Source organism: Carassius gibelio, chromosome A21 (genome assembly GCF_023724105.1).
Source record: "Carassius gibelio isolate Cgi1373 ecotype wild population from Czech Republic chromosome A21, carGib1.2-hapl.c, whole genome shotgun sequence".
Taxonomy (NCBI): domain Eukaryota; kingdom Metazoa; phylum Chordata; class Actinopteri; order Cypriniformes; family Cyprinidae; genus Carassius; species Carassius gibelio.
The window spans coordinates 17,200,156-17,223,317 of NC_068391.1; the positions used below are offsets into that span (position 1 = coordinate 17,200,156).

At 36.8% G+C, this 23,162-nt stretch overlaps 1 protein-coding gene across 1 annotated transcript; it reads right to left on the reverse strand.

Annotated features, from left to right (window-relative positions):
• Nucleotides 1-4,164: 4,164 nt before the first annotated feature.
• On the reverse strand, nt 4,165-21,250 carry heatr6 (HEAT repeat containing 6). The gene is made up of 20 exons (XM_052537499.1): nt 20,926-21,250; nt 19,933-20,040; nt 19,701-19,841; nt 19,502-19,617; nt 18,804-18,918; nt 17,995-18,096; nt 17,726-17,869; nt 17,371-17,618; nt 16,295-16,472; nt 15,998-16,204; nt 14,917-15,016; nt 14,434-14,792; nt 14,229-14,351; nt 12,435-12,524; nt 12,207-12,341; nt 12,011-12,133; nt 11,717-11,841; nt 11,536-11,632; nt 10,353-10,557; nt 4,165-6,236 (listed from the first exon to the last, which is right to left on the reverse strand). Exons 1-20 carry the CDS (start codon nt 21,217-21,219, stop codon nt 5,611-5,613), a joined length of 3,636 nt encoding a protein of 1,211 aa, XP_052393459.1. The 5' UTR covers nt 21,220-21,250; the 3' UTR covers nt 4,165-5,610.
• Nucleotides 21,251-23,162: the final 1,912 nt, after the last annotated feature.

A 23,162-nucleotide genomic window follows, 5' to 3' on the forward strand; every position in this document is an offset into this window, starting at 1 on the left:
TGCATGCTGCATTTCAACCTTTCTCACAGATTTTGGGCACTGGTCAGTTCTCAATGATTAACAGCAGTTAATACCAAACTTACAGAAATTACATATTTTTTTCCAGGATGTGAAACTACTGTTGTGAAAGCTGCAGTGGAGTGTGACTGTATCGGATGAATAATTTGTTCGTTTTTTCTCTTCGGACCAAGAGGTTTTTATCTTGTTCCTTGACACTATCAAAGGCTCTGCTGTCTCCCTGACATAGCCTCTTCCTTGTCCCCCACTGCTGATGTTTGTAAATATGACTAATTTGCCTGCAGTTTGAACCCAAAAGTATTATTAATGTTACCAAGCCATCAGAGTTGGCCAATAGGCATAGATATTTGATTGAGGGATTTACAGATATATTACATTTGTAATTTTTTTTGTTGTAAGAATGGCTGGAATATACTAAAATAATGCATTTAGTAAAACTTTTGTAATCTGGGGAATCAGTGACCAGAAAGATGAGTTCCGGTCAGTAAGCTGGACCTTGACTTGGACTCAAAAGGACACATAAACACAAGTATACAAGTATACATACACACACACACACTGTGTGCCTGAGAGAGATGGAGAGAAGTTAATTTCTGTATAAAAATGACACCGGGTTTATTGAGAGCTGGTGTTCTGAATGATAGACTAGGTCTCGAGGCATTTTTCTGTCTGTTTGCAGTGACAGATCTGTGACCACAGGTGTTACAGCATATAAAGACTCTGTTGATCCCTCTGTTAGACATTAACCTCACTAATCTAACCTGCATGAGCTTCCTTTTCATGATGATGAGCATGATTATTATTGTTTTTGTTATAAAACAGCCTCACATTTTCCTATTCATATTTCCTATTTTAAGATGAATTACAAATTCAAGGATTAGGACATTTAAATAGCCAATTTTTTTTATTTCACAAAAAGATTTAATAAATGCAGTTTCTTAGTCTGGACATTATATATTGAGTCTGATGAATGTGCAAGGGCACAAGACTACAACTGACCAAAAGCTCTGAGCATTTGTCAAAATTAAAGCGACTGAAAGACATCAGCCTCATTTCCTTTAAGGAGGCAGAGGAGCAAATGAGATCAGTCGCAAAGGAAATAAGGAGTGTGAGTGGAGCTACTCTCCCAGAACCAACTACAGCTCTAAAGCCCGACAATATACACTTACTGAAATCTATCTATCTATATAAACAAATCCCAGTAGTGATCTAGACTGAATCTATCTATCTATCCATCCATCCATCTATCTAGGCAGACAATTTAGCTTCATTTTTTAAACTAATTTTGCTCACTTTCCAGTAAACATCAATTTGGCCATTTTGGGGGGAATTTACATCATTATAACGAAGGCTGTCTCTTTCAATCGAATTTTTCAGTCTACAAGACTCAAAGTCTTATAAATCAATTGACAATTCATGTAAACTGGTAAACTGCACAGGCAGAACACTGAATTGCATTATGGCACGTATCATCCAACAGCTATGATTCTGGACTGTGGTTTTACAGCACAGTAAAGAATTCATGAGTTTTTTTATGGAGACTTTGATGGCTCCTCAAGAGGGGTCAAAATCTGTCAAACGGGCACCGTAAATGTAAGAAGGAGATTAAATGCTGGTAGAGCATGTGACGCTGGCACAGTAAAACGTCCGAGATCTGAAACTACAGCAAATCTGACGTAAATTCTTTTTGATTTCAGCTGATTTTTTTGATTTGTGTATCACACAATATGGTACTGCTTTTTCTGTCTTTCACTTCTTGGAGAGACATCACCCACCCATCCCGTACACACAGTCATTTAGCTAAACGCTTACTCGGGTTAATCAGGTATTGCTTAACTAATGCACTGCAAATCTTTCAACCAACTCAAGCACGTTAACATCTATTATTCCTACAGATGTATATAAATATATATAGAGAGAGATAAATGCAGTTTGATGTAAAAGTGTAGTATTTCTTATGCTTTTAAATTGTAGCATATTTAAGATGAGCATTTGAATTATTTCTTTTATTAATCAGAAACATGCATTATTGTTTTAGAGAGCCTTATCCAATCCTAAGAGATTATGTGGTGTTTTAAAGGTCCTGATTGTCCCTCATCTCTTGGGACCCCCAGTGGGAAGAGGGGGATGAGGGTGAGCGCTCAGGAACAGCCGTGTCTGAATCAGCATTCCTCCCTCCTGTTAGAGACGAGTGGACTCTGCCCCGCTGAACCTCACGCTCGCTTGATCTGCTCTTCACAGGAATCACACGTCTCGCCCTCTTCTTCATCCTGATTGCACTCCTCCTGCTGCTTTTCTCTCTCACGCCTCAGTGACCCCGAGGCCCCAGAGGGCCAAAGTCAATCAAGGTATCACATCAAATCTAAAGCTCACAGCTCATTTCATTAAAGCTTATGCTGCCTTTGCTTTTAGCGTTCAGATATTTGCAGCTACTTTCCCACAGATTTATCAGTTATTCAATAACATATAAAGATATGTTAATTAAAATATTTAAAAAGATTTTAAAAGTCTTCCTGATATTTAAATGTTAATAAGTTGCACTGAAGCTAAATTATTTAACTGTGCTGGGTACTAACTTATTATATGCAATCTGCAAAAATGAATTATGGGTAATTGGACTATATTATGTTCCAAAATCGTTATAATCAGTGATTTTTTAGTGATTAAATATTCACATATTTGAAATGGTCGATTCTCTTTCTGATTACTCTTTTAGAATTTCGTTTCACTACTTTTCCTTAAATCATGTTTGAACCAGATGCTAGTTTTATAACTTTTTGCTAGCAACAGCGGTCTGTTTTTCTTCTTCTTCTAATTATTATTTTTTTTTATGATAAGTAAGTGTTATATAAACAATTGTTTTATCTATAAGAAAGAGTTTCAGTTAAAACAGAGTTTAAAAAAAAATATTTCCCCTGCTTGCATAGGTTCGAAAATACTTAATAATTGTTTTGCAGAATAACACACACAAACCAAGCCCTTGTCAGATGACTACAATTACACAGAACATTGAGAGGCCACACAGCATTCTGACCAATGGATTTAAAGAAAGCATTTTACTTTTGATGAGACGTATTGCAACATTATTGTACAGTATAAAATGTGATGCAAATTATGTCAAATCTAAAAAAACAAAAAAAAAAGGTCTAATGTTAGTACACATGGCAAAATTTCAAAAATTCTAGAAACTCTCCCATAATGAAAGCATATTTAACACATATAGGCTTTAGACATTCATCCTTGTCATTTGGGGATATCGGAAATCTCCCTCATATGTTATTCATAATTTGTGATCCATGCTTCTGAAATTTTGGCACAAAATCGCCATTCAATTAGACAATGTATAAAAGAAACAAAAAACCAAAACAAAGTGAGATACCGTGTCTTTGTTTTATCCAGTGACCTTCATTGATGATTGATTCTGAAAACCTAGAGAGAATATTTATTTTTTTATTTTTTAAAGTCCAGACCTGCAGACATAGGATTCCCAAACTTTTTTGTCACCTGAACCCCTTTGAAAGTATTTATGTGAAGGCCTTGTAAGATTTTTAGGCTAATATTTCAATAATTTAAACACTTCCACATGTTCACATCTCTCTGATGTTGGTTTATGCTCACATCATCTCGCAAGTAAAGAAATAAAATATTTGATCTTTTTTATTGTTCAAATGTTTTGTTTATATTTAATTAATTTTAATTACTTTTTATGATTTAATTAGCTTTTCAACATGTTTAATGCTAATTTTTTTTTTATTACAAAGAATGAAATATATTTATTTGCATTTTCATACAGTATCCACTTTTTATTTCATCTGGTGTCTTAGTGATTTTCAGTAAATGTATGTCCGCAAGTTCACAGGGTGTAGTTCATTACATTAACTACAAACATTTTCTGCTAACATTTGAAAAGCAGAAAGAGTCCAGATACTCCTCGTCTATAAAGAGATGTAGTGGTAACCTTATGATTAATCTAATGGCTGCTAATACAAGTTACTGATTCAGTACTAACAATGAATGACCTAGAAATGCAAGTTACTATAAGACCAATACTTCTCAATAATATGGGTATCATGTCCATAAAAGTTACCTCAGGGGACAGTAATGACTGACTATAAGTTGCTTAGGAAGAAAATTGTGAGTTCACAATTGAGAGTAATCGTGATTTATTACTTTTAGAGAGTTTAACCAAGAGATTCCAGCTGATCCCAATCACAGTTTTAGTCTTATTACAAAAAACAAAAAACAAACAAACAAAAAAACGGGGAAACCCCAGCAAACTTGTTGTCTTGATAAATTTCAGAACGAGATGCTGATGTGGTTCTTATGGAAGCCCATTTCCGCCACAAAAAAAAAGAGATTATTGCGACTTATCTCACAATTCTGACTTTTTTTTCACACAATTGTGAGATATATACTTGCAATTTTGACATTGTTCCTCTTAATTGCGTGATAATCTCACAACTGTGAGTTAAAAAGCCAGAATTGCGAGATATAAGTCACAATGACAAGAAAACAATTTACTTTTAGTCCTCGCAGTTGTGAGTTTATATCTCACAATTCTGAGAAAAAAAAAGTCATAATTGCAAGAAAAAAGTTAGAGAAAAAGTCAGAATTGTGAGAAAAAAAGTCATAATAAAAAGTTGCAGTTACCTGTTTTATCATTGGCGGAAGCAGTCTTCCATCCAATAAAAATGTCTGAAATGTTCTTACACCAAAAATACATTTACAGTATGTTGCAAAATTATTGTCTGCATTAGTCTAATGTAGTCATAACAGTCTGTATTTAAATATTTTTTTTAGCTTCAAAGACTAGTATAATAAAAATGCAAACAAACGAAAACCACCCACAATAAAAAAAAAATTAAGTAACTTGCTTAACACATGCTCACCAAGTGTGTTTGCATGACTCCTTCTGCAGTTAATATTTCAGATCAAGTTAACCAAGAACTAAAAAAACATGCACGTCATTATACAAATAAGAAGGTTTTTTATTTGTCTATAATCTGCAATTGTGTTTTTATTTGTGTCAAATCACTCAAATTGATATTGGTTTCAAAGGAACAACTCACCCAAAAATGTAAGTTTGCTGAAAATACTCACCCTTAGGCCATCCGAGATGCATATTAATTAGTTTCTTCTTCATAACAGATTTGGAGAAATTACGTTTTTTTCCCTGGATGAAGAGTTGATATGGATTGTGGACTCATTTTGTCCAGAAGCAACAGTTTAAAAATGACTTCGACTTTTCACTTCACAAGACATTAATTGATGGATGGGAGTGGAATATTGTAACGCTTTTATCAGCTGTTTGAACTCTCACTCATTCAGAGCACAACAAGTAATCTCTCAAAGAAAGTACATTTTTCAAAACCTGTTTCGATAAAAAAAAAAAAAAAACACTCCTCTACATCTTGAATGGCCTGAAGGGGAGTACATTTTCATATTTTGGGTAAACTATTCCTTTAAAGGTACAACTCAAGGCTCAACAGGAATTTCTTTGATACTTTCACATATATTTTAATATATACATTTTTAATAAAATCTAAAAGGCAGTTTAGACCTCAGACAGTCATGCCACATGTATTTTCACTTTCACTGTGGTAATTTGCTGAGCTCAAGGGAGAAATCTTTGCTGTCCGATTCTTTCACATCCTCAAAGTTCCTCATAACATCCTCGAGGAAATCTACCACAGTCTTCAGTTCCTCACTGCTGTCCAACACGGCCTCTTCCAGCTGTCCCCTCAGCCTGGTCAGCGTCTCGTTGAGCACCATCAAACCATCTTCAGGCACCGCATGATCCCCAGCCTCCTCCCCTGCAGCACCATCAACCCCAGCAGCCAAAGTTACGCCCTTATTGCTAAGGTAGCGAACCAGGAAGCCCTGTAGTACTGGCCTGGACTGGTCACTCAGTGATGACCTCAGCGCTGGAAGGTCATCAGGCTGGCATACGGACAGAAGGTGCAGGAGAGCATGGCAGAGCTGTGAGCGTAAGCTAGCACAGTACCGATATTCAAGGAAGTCCTCCATTTCTTCACTGTGCTCAAGGGCCTGAGCCAAGGCTTGCCACACTTCAGCGAATTGTTGAGCGTCACCATAGCGATCTCGCGTTGATGGAACAGAAAGTGCAGCAGCAGATTTGATGCGTACTTTGAAGTTCTTGCAGGATGTGACAACGTAGGACAGGGCAGAGTAGGCTTCCTTGGACCAGACAGCAGAACCTGCAAGTGAAATGGTGCGTTTTAAGCGGTTCGCGCCATGGATTACCGGAATTATGACATCCCAACTTTAAAATGTTTTTTTTTTATTATTTTATTGTTCTTGAGTTCTTTGGAGAACTCGTAATTAAAGCTTGTAAACTCTGAATTTTTCTAAAAGCTTTGACTTTAACCAATGTTTGAATTTTAAATTATGCACAAAATTCGAATAATCACATTTAAAAATAAAAAAATGCACCATAAAGCACCATTTCCATCCAGCGAAAGAATGAGAACAAAATCACTTGCTGATTAACTGGTGCTAAATGTCACAAATAAAAAGATAATTTGCTGTAGTAGAAGCCACAGTGGGTATTTTTTGTATATAATACCGGTGCTGGTCATATAATTAGAATATCATCAAAAAGTTGATTTATTTCACTAATTCCATTCAAAAAGTGAAACTTGTATATTATATTCATTCATTACACACAGACTGATATATTTCAAATGTTTATTTCTTTTAATTTTTGATGATTATAACTGACAACTAAGGAAAATCCCAAATTCAGTATCTCAAAAAATTTGAATATTGTGAAAAGGTTCAATATTGAAGACACCTGGTGCCACACTCTAATCAGCTAATTAACTCAAAACACCTGCAAAGGCCTTTAAATGGTCTCTCAGTCTAGTTCTGTAGGCTACACAATCATGGGGAAGACTGCTGACTTGACCGTTGTCCAAAAGACAACCATTGACACCTTGCACAAGGAGGGCAAGACACAAAAGGTCATTGCAAAAGAGGCTGGCTGTTCACAGAGCTCTGTGTCCGAGCACATTAATAGAGAGGTGAAGGGAAGGAAAAGTAGGAAGCTTTTCTGGTTTAAGGACCATGGTATCCCTGTTCTTAATTTGCCAGCAAACTCGCCTGACCCTAACCCCAAAGAAAATCTATGGGGTATTGTGAAGAGGAAGATGCGATATGCCAGACCCAAGAATATAGAAGAGCTGAAGGCCACTATCAGAGCAACCTGGGCTCTCATAACACCTGAGCAGAGCCACAGACTGACCGACTCCATGCCACGGCGCATTTCTGCAGTAATTCAGGCAAAAGGAGCCCCAACTAGGTATTTCAGTTGGCCAATTTTTTTAAAAAAAACCTTTATTTGTATTGGTCTTTAGTAATATTAAAATTTTCTGAGATACTTAATTTGAAATTTTCCTTAGTTGTCAGTTATAATCATCAAAATAAAATAAAAATTAAACATTTGAAATATATCAGTCTGTGTGTAATGAATGAATATAATATACAAGTTTCACTTTTTGAATGCAATTACTGAAATAAATCAACTTTTTGATGATATTGTAATTACAAAAGAGCGCGCAGATGAAATACCATAAACAGGTCATGTAATCTTGTTTTAGGAGGTGGATGCCTGCTGTTTGGGAATGCAGTTGTGTGAAGACAGTTCTGGGAGGATTACACCGAAATAATTATACAAAACCACTTAGAAAACAGATTTGGGTTCTGGCATTTCAGAATAACCAAAACAACATTTCAGATACTGTTAAATGAGATCAGTCTGCTGGTTAGTCCAGTTACCCGGTTAGCCGTCCCGTCATTCAAAGTCACATGACATCACATTTTATGATATGCATCAAGGAATTTTTTTGGTAAATGTATTTCCATTGTAATTTATATATAATTTATAAAGTTTTCATATCTGATGAAAAAGTTATCTGATGTAAGTGATTTATCCAGTTGAGTGGATGAGGTTTTTTATGCACATTTGTAGAATTTATGTGCTTCTTGACGTTTAGTTTTTTTATACCACATCCCAAAATGTGCATAAAAATAGGTGGATGAAAACACAGCTACTGACATGCATTATTATGGTAATTATGACAATGTTATATGGTCATGTACAAATAAACCCACCTTTTAAAATCTATGATATTCTGATCTCTAGATTTTGGCAAAAAAGGGCTAATGTATACTTTAGTTTTTACAAATTCTTAACGCATACATACAGCCAAATTCAGCCGAAGCCTTTCAAAGTTCACTCTATTTGATAGCGTGCATGAACACGGGCATTCGACATGTGCATTGGAAACATGAGATGTAACTATGCACCCTGAGCCCATTGAAAATCGACAAAAAAATTGATAATTCACGTTGGTTAAGATTTTAAATAAATCACGATACATTTGTGGGTGGAGGTTTATATGAAAATATCTTTGAGGGGAACTGACTGTCTTCAGGTAAGTTTAGATGGCATTTTCTTCACATGTAAGGTACAAGGCAACGAAATGCAGTATTGGATGTTTGCGGTGGTACGTGATGTAAGTGGTGGCAGGTGACGTAAACAGTTTCCAGCTCACCGCGCCCTTAGTACGAGCTTCCACGCCCTTGGCAGTATAAAACAATTTTGTTCCGTCAAAATCACAGCGAGTGAAGAGTTGGAATTGCAAGTATTGAAAACGATCAGGAAAGAGTATTTTAGAAACTATTTAGCATGGCATTTATATAGTTATTTGGATGATTTCATGTAGCCTATTTAGTTAATTAGCATAGTTGTTAGTGTAACATTAGTATTGTTAGAGGCATAGTTAGTTAGTAGCATAGTATTGCATCAGTTAGGATAGCTTCAAGTTGGCTTGATTAATCTGTATTTAGTACAGTGGCCAGGATGATACATAGGTGTATTGTTGCTGGTTGCAACAGCACTGCTGGACTGCATAGTTTTTCAGCAGACTTGAAAATTAGGCGGCAGTGGTTGCTTGCACTTGGCCTGGAAGACCACGAGCTCCCGCCTAGAGCAGCAGTGTGCTGTGACGTGGGAACAGAGCGAGGCCGGTGGAGTGATTGGAAATGAGCGACACCTGCTCGACCCACCAGTCTAGAGTCCCACGGAGGAGATGGAAGGATATAAAACTGGAGCGACGACAGTGAAGAACGAGAGAGGACCAGGCCTGGGTTTTAGTTTGTGTTTGGCTTTTATTTGTGTTTTGTCTTTATTTTGATTATTAAAGTTTCTGTTTGATTGTCCGCCGGTTCCCGCCTCCTTCTTCCCGATGATTATGAAGGTTTTACCGTTACGTGTGCAAACTGCATTTTACGCAGGATTGCTTCTCCAATGCAATGGAGGTGGAAATGGGCTTCTCCACACAACTCGTGCTGAAAGGCGACGCAGTGCCGATTGCGATGCTGGAGTTAAGACCGCAGTTTGAACCAGCGGCTCGAATTGATATGACTCAGGCCCTGTGTCCACAGACACCTCGACGTCCTCCACTTCAGGTGAAGGTGGGGGAGGAAAGTCCTCTATTTTAAATGAACGCTCCGTTGCAAAGCTACTTGCGTCACTACAGTCACTCTCCATTTTAGTGACTCTGACAGCAGCTGTCAATTAATCCGTCACTGCGGGTCTCAGGTTCACGCCCACCCGCTCAGCCCCGCCCTCAGTTAGTCCCCTCTATTGCCGCTGTGCTCTGCCCACTTTTCAGCATTTTTCAAATATTGCCAGTGGGTGGAGTCGGGTTTAGTTACACTTTAAACTAAAGTTGCATGTAAAGTTTCTTCTCCTATCTTGTTTTTTGACTGTGAAACAACAGCCCAGGTCCGTGTTGCCAACTTGTGGACAAACTAATTATTGCAAAATGATTCAATGTGTAAGAAATCCAGGCTGAGCACATATACTATGCTGTGGAGGTCACATGCACTATATGTATAGTTTGAAATGTTTGAAAAACTTTATACCACTTTAAACTTTTATTTATTTATTTTTTTTAAATATCAAGTAAAAAGTTATAAATTTTTTCTTACACTCTGAATATACACAAAATGCATGTTTGAATGTGTAAATATTTTTCACGATTATTTTTTTTATTAACATTTATTAAATAATATCATTACGTTTTTAGACTTTGACTTTGTTTAAGGGACATCTTTTTTCAAATATTAATAAGCAATGAAGCAACTGTGTTAAATTATTATTTATTTTTTTAAACTAACAAAAAAAGATCTAAATTTTTTTTTTTTTTGTCAAGAACCGTCATTTTTTTTCTTCATTTTGATAGGACAGCTGCGTTACTCTGATTTTTAATTAAATTTTTGATTCAATTAATATAATGTTCACTCACCCAGAGGCAGGTTGTGATTTCTGAAGGCATTGCCCAGTGCATAGCAGGCGTTCCAGCGCACTTTCATGGTTGCATCTCCTCTAACGGTTTCTATCAGTGCCCTCATGGCCTCCTGCAGGGGCTGCTCAAACACAGGCTTTCCCAGGTGCACCGGCTGCAGGAAGTGAAGCAGATTCCCAAGTGCACGGACAGCGTTGCTCTTTACCTGCAACACAGGAATCCCTTATCAAGCACGGAGTTCATTATCTCTTGATACATTAGGAAAAGGCGGCTTTTGTTTCTGCCTTTAATGAGGATGCACCACTATTCAAATTCTGACCGATAAGCTGAACTATTTTAATGTTATGGCTAATAACACCTTGGATAGAAGAACAAGAAACTGAAATGTGTTAATGATAATTATTAAAGGTCTATTTTCAAACGATGACTTAAAATTTTTCTTCATGCATGAATTTACACAGATTTACACAGCTACTCCTAAAGGGAAAGTGTAATTACATAAAACTAATTTTTCAAGAAATGGTGCTTAATAAAAGATTAAATCAGGTTTTTAACGCATCTTGAATAGATAGTAATGTCCACAGTTAAATATCAAAGACAGGGAATAATTATTATCCAGTGTTGACTGACATTAATAATTACAATAAAAACACTTTAAGCTAAATATACACTTCTGATGAAAAGTTGAATTACGACTTAATAAATATTTTCATGAAGGATGCATTCATTTACATTTAATAAAGACAGTTATAATGTCCAACAAATATGTTATATAAATGCTGTTCATTTAAACTTTTTATACACCAAGAACTAAAAAAAGAAAAAGAAAAAATGTATCAAGTTTCTGAGCTGTAATGATAATAAGTACATTAGATGTGATTTTGTTTACTGGTAATATTTTGGCTTTGATGGGTGATGTGTTTTGGGATCTTTTCTGTCCTTATAAAACATCTTTTTTTTAATCAAACAACTTATTCTCTCCAACAATGGTTTGTATCAGGAATTCCTAGCCCGAAATCTCAAATGTTGCATAACTTAGCACAGTGAATAAACCTCCTACAAGTTTTAAGGAGGAATATATTTTATTAAGCAGCTTTAAAAATCTTTTGAAGATGCTGTGAACACATCATGTAAAAGTACATGTAAAAGGCTTCTGGCAACAGTAAAAGAGAAAAATACCCACCCTGTCTTTGTCTCCTGAAGCTTTAGTGGCAGATCTCAGCATGTTCAGAAGCAGCATATCAGAGAACTCCTCCTGAAACTCCAACCCCACTGACTGCCTGAGGACCACAAATGAGCAAAGGAAAACCATCGGTATAACTAGATTAATGGAACACACAGATGTGGTCAATTGTCTTTCTCACATGTTGACAATGAGCGTGTCCGTGAGGTTGCCAAGTGACCAGGCTGCCTTTGCACGAACGTTGGGCGAGCGGTCATCCAGAGCAGTGAGGATGGCATTAGCCGTGTCTGCCACAAACATCACATCCTGGGGTTGTAAAAATAGTAAAGTTAAAATCAGTGCTGAGTACTTTTCTAGGTGGATGAAGGTTTGTTTACTACTTTATATATATTCAATATATATTATATTCTTAATCCAATCTTTAATAGAAATTAAAAGTGAAGCTCTTTCATAATACAAGAAGGTTGACCTGTACCTCTCTCAGGCAGGGAAAGAGGATGTATACGCCTAGAGCTCTCACAGCTGCTGCCTTTACCAATGAGTTTTCGTTGTATGTCAGTCCCAGCAGTATTGTGATACACAGCACTTGCGTCTTATCCTGCAGACAGTGAAATGCATGAATATCACAAAGAACATCACATGCAGAAACTCAAGAGGTCAAACACACTTACGGGCAGCTGGCTGAAAGCCTGTGGTAAGATGGAGGAGAGGGTGTCACATGCACTGGTCTGTAGGGTGGGATGCTGCTCATTCTGTAAGGCACTGATCAGTGGAGCACCCAAGGTCTCGGACCAGAAGTTGACCACCTGAAAATGGCAAAAGACCATCATTACATCAATATCATGATATTTGAATTTAGATTTGTACCACATCACATACACCATGTATTTTGTTTTTACCTGACACACTGGCACACATTTGGCACTTGGAGTGGTGTTGGCATCAGCTCTGTACTGCTGGATAATGCCTGTTCCCAGTTCTTCCAGAAGCTTGTAAAAAACACACAAAAAAAAAAACATGAATCAGAAAAACAATATTTAACAGGTAAAAAAAAAAAAAAAAATTGGACATCAATTTGGCTATATACAGAAACATTTTGAAATATTTAATAAAATAAAAAAATAAACAAAATATTTAAAAGAAAAAAATATGTACTCTTAATATTAAGCAAAAACAATGAGAAGACTGCAGCAAGTAACTTCTTAATGAGGGAGATACTTAGTCATTCATTCAACCTGACAATTCATTCAGAAATTAATCAAGTGACTATCTTTATGAATTAGTCACTTAATCATTGGCTCACAAGAAAATTTGAGGTATCCTTCATACAGGACAAACAGTGCAGAATAAGTTACTTGCTTAAGTTTAAGACTAAAACCCTGTTCACACCAAGAGGAATATTCGATGCAATAAACATTTCAATTTGAAGTAACGGCTGTTACATTGTCCAAACAGAACTACAGACGTAGTTACTGATTTTCCATAAGAACCACCTGCTGTCTGAGAATTGGCATTTTTATTCAGCCCATCTGTAGTTTTTTTATGCACAGGTCTGAAAGACTACGGACGTCAGGCCATAGACTATATTTTTTTTCTTTTCTTTCGTATTTTGTCATGATAACGACTTAATTATCTTGTGATCTCTACATAAAAGTTGTTTTCTCATCATCTCTGCATAATATTTTCTCGTGATCTTGACATAACGAAAGTTTTTTTCGAAAAACTGCACAAATTACAGCGATCATGAAGAAGGTCCTTATTCTGTCCCAAATGTGTACAGTAAAGTTGATATACAGTATACAACACCCCATCAGTTATGGCGCTTTTCCACAGTGCGATGCAACTTGGCTCAGTACGGCTCAGATCGACTCTGTTTGCGTTTCCACTGCAGTTTAGTAGCGCTTTAATGTGGGCGGGATTATTCAAACGTTGTTATTGTTTCGCCGCCTGTACTGCCGCAACTCATGAAAAACTTTTTCATTCCGCGTCGCCCATTACGCTTTCGCTGGATCTGCTCCTCTGCTATCAACGAAAGGAACATCTTTACTTCCTCAACAGACAACGAAACAAACATTTTTAGGTTGTTAAAAAAGGTGCGCTCGTTTAAAATGAGCATTTGATCCTTCGCTGGTGGGGCCGATTTAAATCTAGCCATTCTGTTGTGTTGGTCTCACAAGTTCAGTGACGCAAGTAGCGATGATTCTCTCCGACCAATCCATGATCAGCAGAGTTTACACATCACGTTTTGGTGATGGTAAGGTTCACTTGGAACCTCAACCGAGGTGGTACTAAAAAAAGTACCAGGTACTGTACCCGTGGAAAACCCCTCATAAGTGAACCGTACCAAACTATACCGTGACGTACCATGCAGTGGAAAGGCACCATTACATTCAGGTCTATAGTGCCACCTGTTGGTGCAGTTGTGTAACGTGTGTAACTTTGGTTGTGTCGAGATCACAAGGAAATAACTTATGTCTAGATCATGAGAAAATTAAGTCGTTATCATGACAAAACAAGAAAATTTATTAATAATCCATGGCCTCTTAGGACTTCCGCAGAAAGACACATTGCTTGGAAAACCTGAATTTTCATTGCAAACATGCCTTAAAGTTTAGTAGTTTGAACAAAATCCCATGTTTACCATAGCAAGCACAAATAAGACAAGAAATGACAAAGACATAAAGATCCAATACTTTAGCGCCATGAAGTTGCACAGAAGCCTCTTGCTCTTTGAGACAGCGAGAACTGAGTTGCCCCAACTCCAACAGAGACGTCTGAACCAATGAGAAGTAACCCTTCACCAGATGTGCCAAAACCTGAAATAAACCACATATAAATAAATAAAGATTTCATGATGAGCAAATGCTGTGGCTGCATCTTCACAAACAGACCACTCACCTGCAGGGCTTCCAGTCGGACGGGTGACGGTTCCAGCGACGCTCCACTAGACCCGCCGGCGTCACTATCAGAGTAGGGTTCCTCACGAGGCTGAGTGACCAGGCTCACACACAGCTGCAACAGCCAGCACGGCCCCTCCGGACCCCCCTCAACTCCTCCTCCAGGAGACGAGGCCTCTCCATCTCTCCGGGCGGGAAGTCTCCAGTTGTGAGAGAGCTCCTGTGGGGTGCTGATGCCGGAGGTGCTGAGGGCGGATGTGGATCCGGGCTGCTGGAGAAGGAGCTGGATTTCTGGGAGGGGGGCTTGTGTTGAGACTAATGCACCGAAGAGAGTGAGACTGGATACACGGACGTTCACATCTACCATGGGAGGAGGAGACAGAATGGTGAATGTTCGACTTGGCTGATTTTTTTTTTTGTGTAATTTTTTCAGGCCAAGTGTTCAAGATCTGGACAGTTTTAATAGTACCACTTGTTATAGTACCTCTGTGGCACACATATGGACGAATCTGTTTCCACAGTGGGCTCAAAAGGCCCGGTCTGAGGCGATTATAGGGCACATTGGACACCAGGTGGGCAAGGCACTGAAAGACAAAACACAAATAGTGTTCACAAATTCATTGGACCAGATTTACAAACAGCTTGGACCAGTGCAAACCCTCTTTTGGTATTAAAAAAAAAATTAGCCTTGAAAAGATGTGGACAGCTGACCTTTTTGCAAATGCATTTGTAGGAGTTTCCCTATCAGATGCAAATCTATGGAAGGATAGTATTTAAATGAATCATGCAACATGATTTACAGTTTGCGAGAGTGAATTTGCTTCAATTCAAATTGCTGAGGTCACTTCTGAGAAAAGGTCTAGCTTTATTCTGAGGCCACTGCATGTTTTATTTATAACTGTATAAATTATACATTTACAGAAAGTTATTATTATAGATTATAGAAATAATTAAATTACAGAAATTATGGTATTAATAATAATATTTATTTTAATATGCTGAGCTTTTATTGTTAAATTTGGTTTTAATTGTAGTTTAACTGTAAGTAATATTATGATATTTTGTCATTTTTATTAGTTTTTGCTTATAATTTAGCAGCATGGCTATATTCATGATTATATAATATATATATATATATATATATATATATATATATATATATAAACTAAACAAACAACATAAAAAAAGTAAAATAAAAATCAAGTTGATCTTTTATTTTAAAAAAAATAAAAATGATAATAATAATAAGAATAATAATAATAATAGTAATTCTAACTAAATCCATCAAAACATGCCTCAGAGATTTTGGACTATGGCATTAAGGGCATAAAAGAGGATCTTTGTTTTTGTTCTCCTGAAATGTTTCTATGCTTAAATGTTGCAGTTTTAGTAACTTCAGTTTATCACCAAAAAAGACAATATTTCCAATATTTTTAGGTTTTATTTTATTCATCTAATATTTATATTTTATTTATTTATCCTTTATTTTGGTTACAAAAAGTATTTTTAATAGTTTTAGTTTTGGTAAATGATAAGGACACTGGTGTGAGTGCGTGTTCTATTACCTTTAAGACCTGTGTGAGGGTTTGACAGGACGACTCCGCTACGAGTGCTAGCAGCAAGCAGCGATGCAGCTCTCTGACACTGGAAGCTAACATGGCCGAAAAGGGAGTGAAGGCCTGGCGGGGTGCACTGGTGTCTTCAGCGGTGGACAGGAACTGGCGAGAACCTTCTAGAAGAGCAGACAGAACCTGCAGAGAGCCTGCCCGCACCTAGGAGCAAACGTGTTACCTCAAATGTCAAATAGGCCATATTTATCTCACGTCAGAATCGAAATGGCCAACAGTGGACGTGTGTTTCACCTTTGGGGAGGGGTCCTTTAGGGCAATGGTCAGGAGGGTAAGAGGAGGAGGGCCTCCAATCCCAGGAGCATCTGGAATGAAGGAAGACCAGTATCCATAGAGGATTCGTTTCTCAACACACTTGACCACAGCCAGGAAGCACTGCAGCGCACTCTGCCGCACACGTGCTTGATACAGCCTAGACAAGACAGTAGACAAAACAAACACATTTATATTTAAAGCAATGACAACAAAGTGCAATCATGTCTCATTAAAAAACAGAAAACTAGAGTAGCTAATTAACTTCTTATGCAACAGCCAATCATACTTAAAGGGAAACTCCACCCCAAAATGAAAATTCGGTAATATTATGTAATTGTATTTTTGTAATATATAATATATTATGTAATATTACAGTTGTGCATGAGAAATACAGCAATTGGTCACTTAAGACATGCAAATTATACATATATAAATAACAACAATAGTAAATACATAATATTGATGATCTATTAATTACAAAAAATTTAAATATGCATTAATTAAATTACATTTTTTAATAAAATTATAATTTAGTGAACAAAATAAAATAGCATAGCCATAAAAAAATATTCATAATACATAGGCTTCTGCTGTTCTAATATAATTACGATTTATCATATTCATATATTCATTCCTTCATTCAACTGCAGCTGTGTCAGAACTGAAACAGTATCAGTTACTGAACACTTATGCAAAAAGTGAATAACAGATATATTTCATAATTATATTTCAGAACTAATCATTATTAAACATTCATTAAAAACATATGCATAAATTATTTATAATAATAATAATAATAATAATAAAAATGCATGTGAAAGAAGAAATTAACCAAGTAAGCAAATAAGATCAGCATATCTGTTATTGGACACTTAAACAATCAAATAATAACCATTAGTCATGAAAGAAAAACTTAATCTCTACATAAGATGTAAAAATATATCCATGCATATTTTTATATATAGATTTTTATATATATAGGTCATTAACCACCTGTAAGTGTTTCTTTTTGACTTAATAATGTTGGAAAGCTCTAATAACGTAGAGTGTCAAACCTAAGTTTAGTTTGCATTCCTCCCTCAGGGTCTGAGAATTCAGAGTCAGAGCTCCCTTTCTTCCAGGAAGGGTAGAGTTGTGGAGTCACTCCTGACGGAGACGTCACACTAGCAGGCTGCGAGCCGAGAGACCAACCACTCTGATCCACTCCACCTCCTCCAGTTTTAAGATCGTCATCATCATTCTTTCCCTCAGCTCCAGCTTTCTTCCCTTTCCCACGAGACTTGCGCTTCTTGTTCTGTTGGGACTAAAGAAGAATAATACATAATACAATTATAGCCTTGATTTTAAAACATCCTTTATGCTTGAATTTCCAACACACGTGCACTTATATGAAACCTTTTGGCCACCTACCCCAGCCGTTTTTTTCTGTGTGGCTGAGTCTTGAGAAGGTTCAGGTTTTGCAGCGGGAACAGTCTCATACTGAGGGAGAGGAGCCGGGTACAACACCTGTGGTATTTCCACATTTATTCCCGGCAGCCCATAGAACATGAATCTCTGCCAAGGACACAATGAGACAATTAGAAATTAATAGAATGCAATTCTATCAACTTCATTTTTTAACTGTATAACCAATCTGTAAATCTAAAGTTATAAAAACAAGAACAGAACAGTATGGATACTTTGAGCAGAGCCAATAAGGTGCCCAGATCCTGGTTCGGTACGGCCTTCCATTTTCCACCATTGAGAAAATACTGCGTTCCCTTCAGAGCACTCTGCAATAACTGAAATGCAAGCAAAGAGAAACTTTCACAGTACATAAAAGACAGTGGGAATAACCAAGAGTTTGACACTACTTCAGTGATCTTAATGAAAAGGAACAGTACACCTAAAAATGAAAATTTGACAGAATGAGAGTCTAAAGAGCATCCATATGAAGTAATCCACATGAACCCATTCACTTCATGTGAATGTTAAATGTTAACGGATGGATTGAAGTCATATTGATTACTTTCTGGATTATTGTGATGTTTTTATCAGCTGTTCGGACCCATTCACTGCAGAGGATTCATTGGTGAGCAAGTGAAGCAATGCTACATTTCTCAAAATCTGTTCTGATGGAAAAAAAATCATCTACACATTGGATGGCCTTAGGGTGAACACGTTTCCAAAAATGTTCATTTTTAGGTGAACGATGACTTCAAGGTGCCGTTGACATTTACCGTTGCTATTAGAAAACTCATGGGTCATTTCAGTAGGAATCTGTACGATTGGGAACTTCACATGCGGGCGAAAAAGTTCCCCATGCAAACTTCCCTCAAGTTGGTGCAATGCAAATTCACGCTGAGCAACAGAAAGTTACTTGGTTTGAAAACTGGGCTTTATACATTGCCACACCCATGACACCAGAAACTGGACATCGCCAAACTTTGGTTAACGTGACCTCACCTTGACTAATGGTAGCATCGGTAGATAAACATGCAGTACTTACTGTACAGAAGACAATGTCCTCCACATCAGGTGGTTTGGGGGACTGTAGTGTCCGCAGGAGGATTCCATAGCATGCACCTTTATATGGCTCCTCTAAATACGGCTGACCAGGAACACTAATACACACACACACAGAACAGACATTTAACTCTAAAATGACATTCTCATCAAAGACAATCAAATTTAAATTATCCTTCTAATTCAATAATAGATAAGTCCACAGCAATATTGTAACAATAACGACACAGAGGAAAAATTTTAGAGCGCTGATATAGTTAACTTTTCTATATATGAACAGGCCATAACACTGCTAAATAGTTTCTTTGCTTTTAGAAATTGCATTAATAGTCAAATCTTATAGCTAGCTGAAAACAATTATAGGGTACGGATGCTGGCTATATTTGGTGCGCTACAAGACACACGATAAATAAAAACAAGTGTTCTAAAATCTCCTCAAAACATATTTTGATTTCCTCAGGCTGAATAGGCTCACAAGTTAATAAAAAAATGATGCCCATCATACATTATGAAACTTTCTGTGAAATCTGTTAAATGCAAAATCTGCAGACTGACTCGGGCAAATCAGGGCATAGATCAGGGCAAAAGTTGCATAGTGTGTTTCAGCCTTTAGTTTAAATAGATATTAAACAGCAGCCAGTTATGAAGACTTGATTCATGACACGATTGGACATGGCTCACCTGAGACATAGATTAGCTAAGCAGTGCACAGCAGAACGCCGCAGCTCTATGTCGGGCTGTCTGGGGTCACCGTAGTTTACCAGAACACCATTCAGTCCAAGGAGCTCTGGAAGGTGCTGCATGGCCAGGATTCAAAATGAAGAGGATTAGATTATAAAGAGTATAAAAAAGTGGGAGTTGCCAGATGTGTGCTTCTTACTCTGTGACACCTGGATCCATTGCCATACACAAGTGATGAGAGGGCAAGCAACACTTCCGGGTGAGTCCATGAACTGCATGTGCGCAGAGCACGTGTGCAGTATGACACCAAAACATCCAGCGTATGCTCATCCACTATCACCTGGAAGTAGTAAAGAAATTAATATTTAAAAAATGATGCCTCTTGATAAGAAGCCACATGGATACTCAATATATGGCCACACTGTATCTACCTGTAGCTGGTTTAGAAGTTGATGAATCAGTTGGCTCAGTTTGATGATAAGATGCTCTTGGCTGAGAGGAACCAGACGGCTTGCATGCATAAGCATCTCACACACAACCTATGAAACATGAAAGGTGCTCATTTAAAAACCCATATTAGATGACCACTACCACTGAATTATGCCTCAAAACTTTTATGTAAGATAAAAATAAAAAATAAAAACACTATCTAAAGTGGCAGTAATGATGTTTATAATGTTGCAAAAGATTTATCTTATGAATGAGTGCTGTTCATGTAACTTCCTATACATCAAAGAATCCTGAAAAAAAAGGAAACAGCAAAAACTATTTTCAACATTGATAATAACAAGAAACTGTTTTAAAAAGGAGCACGAAATCAGCTTATTTGAATGATTACTAAAAGATCATGTGACAGTGAAGCCTGGAGTAAAGATGCTGAAAATTCAGCTGTGCATCCCAGGAATAAATTGCATTGTAAAATATATTAAAACAGTCATTTTAAAATTCACAATATTACTGTTTTTATTGTATTTATTTATTTATTTTTAATGCAGCCTCAGTGACCCTAAAATACCTCTTTCAGAAACATTTCAAAAGTTTGATAATGCTCATCTTTAGGCAGGTAGTGTACATAAGTGCATTTGAGATTTCTTAGATCAGTCTTAACATTTAATTTATTTGTATTCGAAGTTGTATATTTCTGTAACTTAGTTATTCAAGATTTGCTGATTTTTAACGTGCATGTTTCTGTCTTATTTGGCCTTGTTTGTTGTAAAGTGAAACATTTTCGAATAATAATAAATAGTTAGTGAGATGTCTGAGTAGTATGTGTGGGCAACATAGACGCGCTGGATCACTAGATTCAGCAGATATACAGATATCCATGTTGTCTAGATAGGGGACCTTATTACTAGGGCTCGGGAGGACTGAGAGCTTGTCTAAACCTGACAGCTCTAAGGGAAAGAGCATAGATCTGATCATACCTCTGGATGTATGTTGTCATGGTTGAGGCTGTTGTAGTTTTCTGAGATGAGCTGGTCGAACAGTGAGTTGAGCTCAGTTTTCAGAGTAGCGCTGTCCGTCTCTCTCAAGGACCGGAGTTTATTAAAGCAGCGACTGATCTGATCCTGCGCCTGCGCGGAAGCGTCGAGCTCATGCTGCGCCTTTGATGAAGGCACGAACCTTGGTGTATCGGTTGAGGCGGACTGAACTCCTTGTCTGTTGCGACTGGAAGGAAAACTTAAGCTCGACTCAAAAAACGTTGCCTTACCGGCCATGTTTACAGGGTCAAAATAGCGACTTTACTATGGTAACCAGGAACTACGTCCGAGGTCAACCGGAAATGGGAGTTCTTAAATTAAAACTATTTTATTTTAGTCATTTTTTGAGCGATTATTCCAAATGAGTTAGTAATCACCAACCGCATTTAGTGAGTTGATGATACTGTGTTTTTCAAACCATGTGGTTGTTTTTATTTATGTATTTTTTTTTCAGACTAAAATCCTTATTATAACAACATTAAAAGTTGTGCCTTTGAGTATTATATATATATATGCTCTGAAATGGTTTCAGTCGTACCTATCTGACAGAAGGTTTTTAGTGAAACTGGGAAATTTTTTGTCTTCCCCTGCTCCTCTGACCTGTGGCCTTCCACAAGGCTCTATTTTAGCTCCCTCTCTTTTTTCTCTGTACATGCTGCCTCTGGGTTCTATCCTAAGAAAACATGGTGTGTCTTTTCATTTCTATGCAGATGACACTCAAATCTATCTTCCAGTTAAGAAAAACAACTCCACTGCGATCACTTCTCTTCTCCAATGTTTAGAGGAGGTGAAATTATGGCTAGCCCAAAATTTCCTCTTCCTAAACGAGGCCAAGACCGAGGTAATTCTTTTCGGTCCTAATGACAACTCTCAGTGTATAAGCCCTGAGCTAGATAGTTTATCCGTTTTTAGATCCTCACAGGTGAAGAACCTAGGTATTACTATTGACCAACACTTAAAATTTGATAGACATATCTCTTCTGTTATTGGATCCAGTTTCTATCAGCTTCGTTTACTGTCTAAAATTAAAAACTTTCTCACTCCAAAAACTCTAGAAATGGCTGTTCATGCATTTGTTACATCGCGTCTAGATTACTGCAATTCTTTATATTGCGGTATTTCTAAATCTCAAATTGCACGACTTCAGCTAGTCCAAAATGCTGCAGCCAGACTTCTTTTAAACTGTCGTAAACATGAACACATAACCCCAATTCTCAGATCCCTTCACTGGTTGCCAATTTCTCAGAGAATAGACTTTAAAATTCTCCTCTTCATTTTTAAATCCCTTCATAACAAAGCTCCTGTCTATTTATCTGAACTTCTTCATCCTTATACTCCATCAAGAAACCTACGTTCCTATGACCAGGCTCTGTTGGTGGTCCCTCGTGTTAGGCTAAAGCGTAGAGGGGAGCGTGCATTTGCAGTGGCTGGACCACGACTCTGGAATACCCTGCCTTTAGAGATCAGACTGGCCTCTTCCTTGTCTATTTTTAAATCCTTGCTAAAAACTTTTTTATTTTCCTTAGTGTACTGACTACTGTGTTATGCTACATTTTGAAATGGGTGGTTTTAAATTTTTGTCTTGGTCTATTTTATTTTTTATTTATTTTATTTTTTAATTTTTTTTTATGTATATGTAATATTCTTGCTCTTATGTAAAGCACTTTGGTCAGCCAGGAGGCTGTTGTAAATGCGCTATACAAATAAACTGAACTTGAACTTGAACTATGTACGTATGTATATATATATATATATATATATATATATATATATATATATATATATATATATATGTGTGTGTGTATATATATATGTGTGTGTATATATATATATGTGTGTGTATATATATATATATATATATATATATATATATATATATAAATATATAAATATATATATATATAACGTATATTTGTTCCGTTGCTGTTACTGTTCTTAGATAAAACAATTATATATTTTAAATAACTTATCCATATAATAAATTATACATTTTTCAATATATTTAAATGCAGGTTGCGCACATAAGCATTTCGAAACGTGCTAAAGCTACGACGTTTAATGTCATATTTTATAAATCCAATAAAGAAATCCAAAGCGTGAACGGTTTGACTGTGTTCATAAATGTTGTGTAAAGATATTTGCAAACCATGCTTCAGAATTTAGCACATCTCAAGACCATG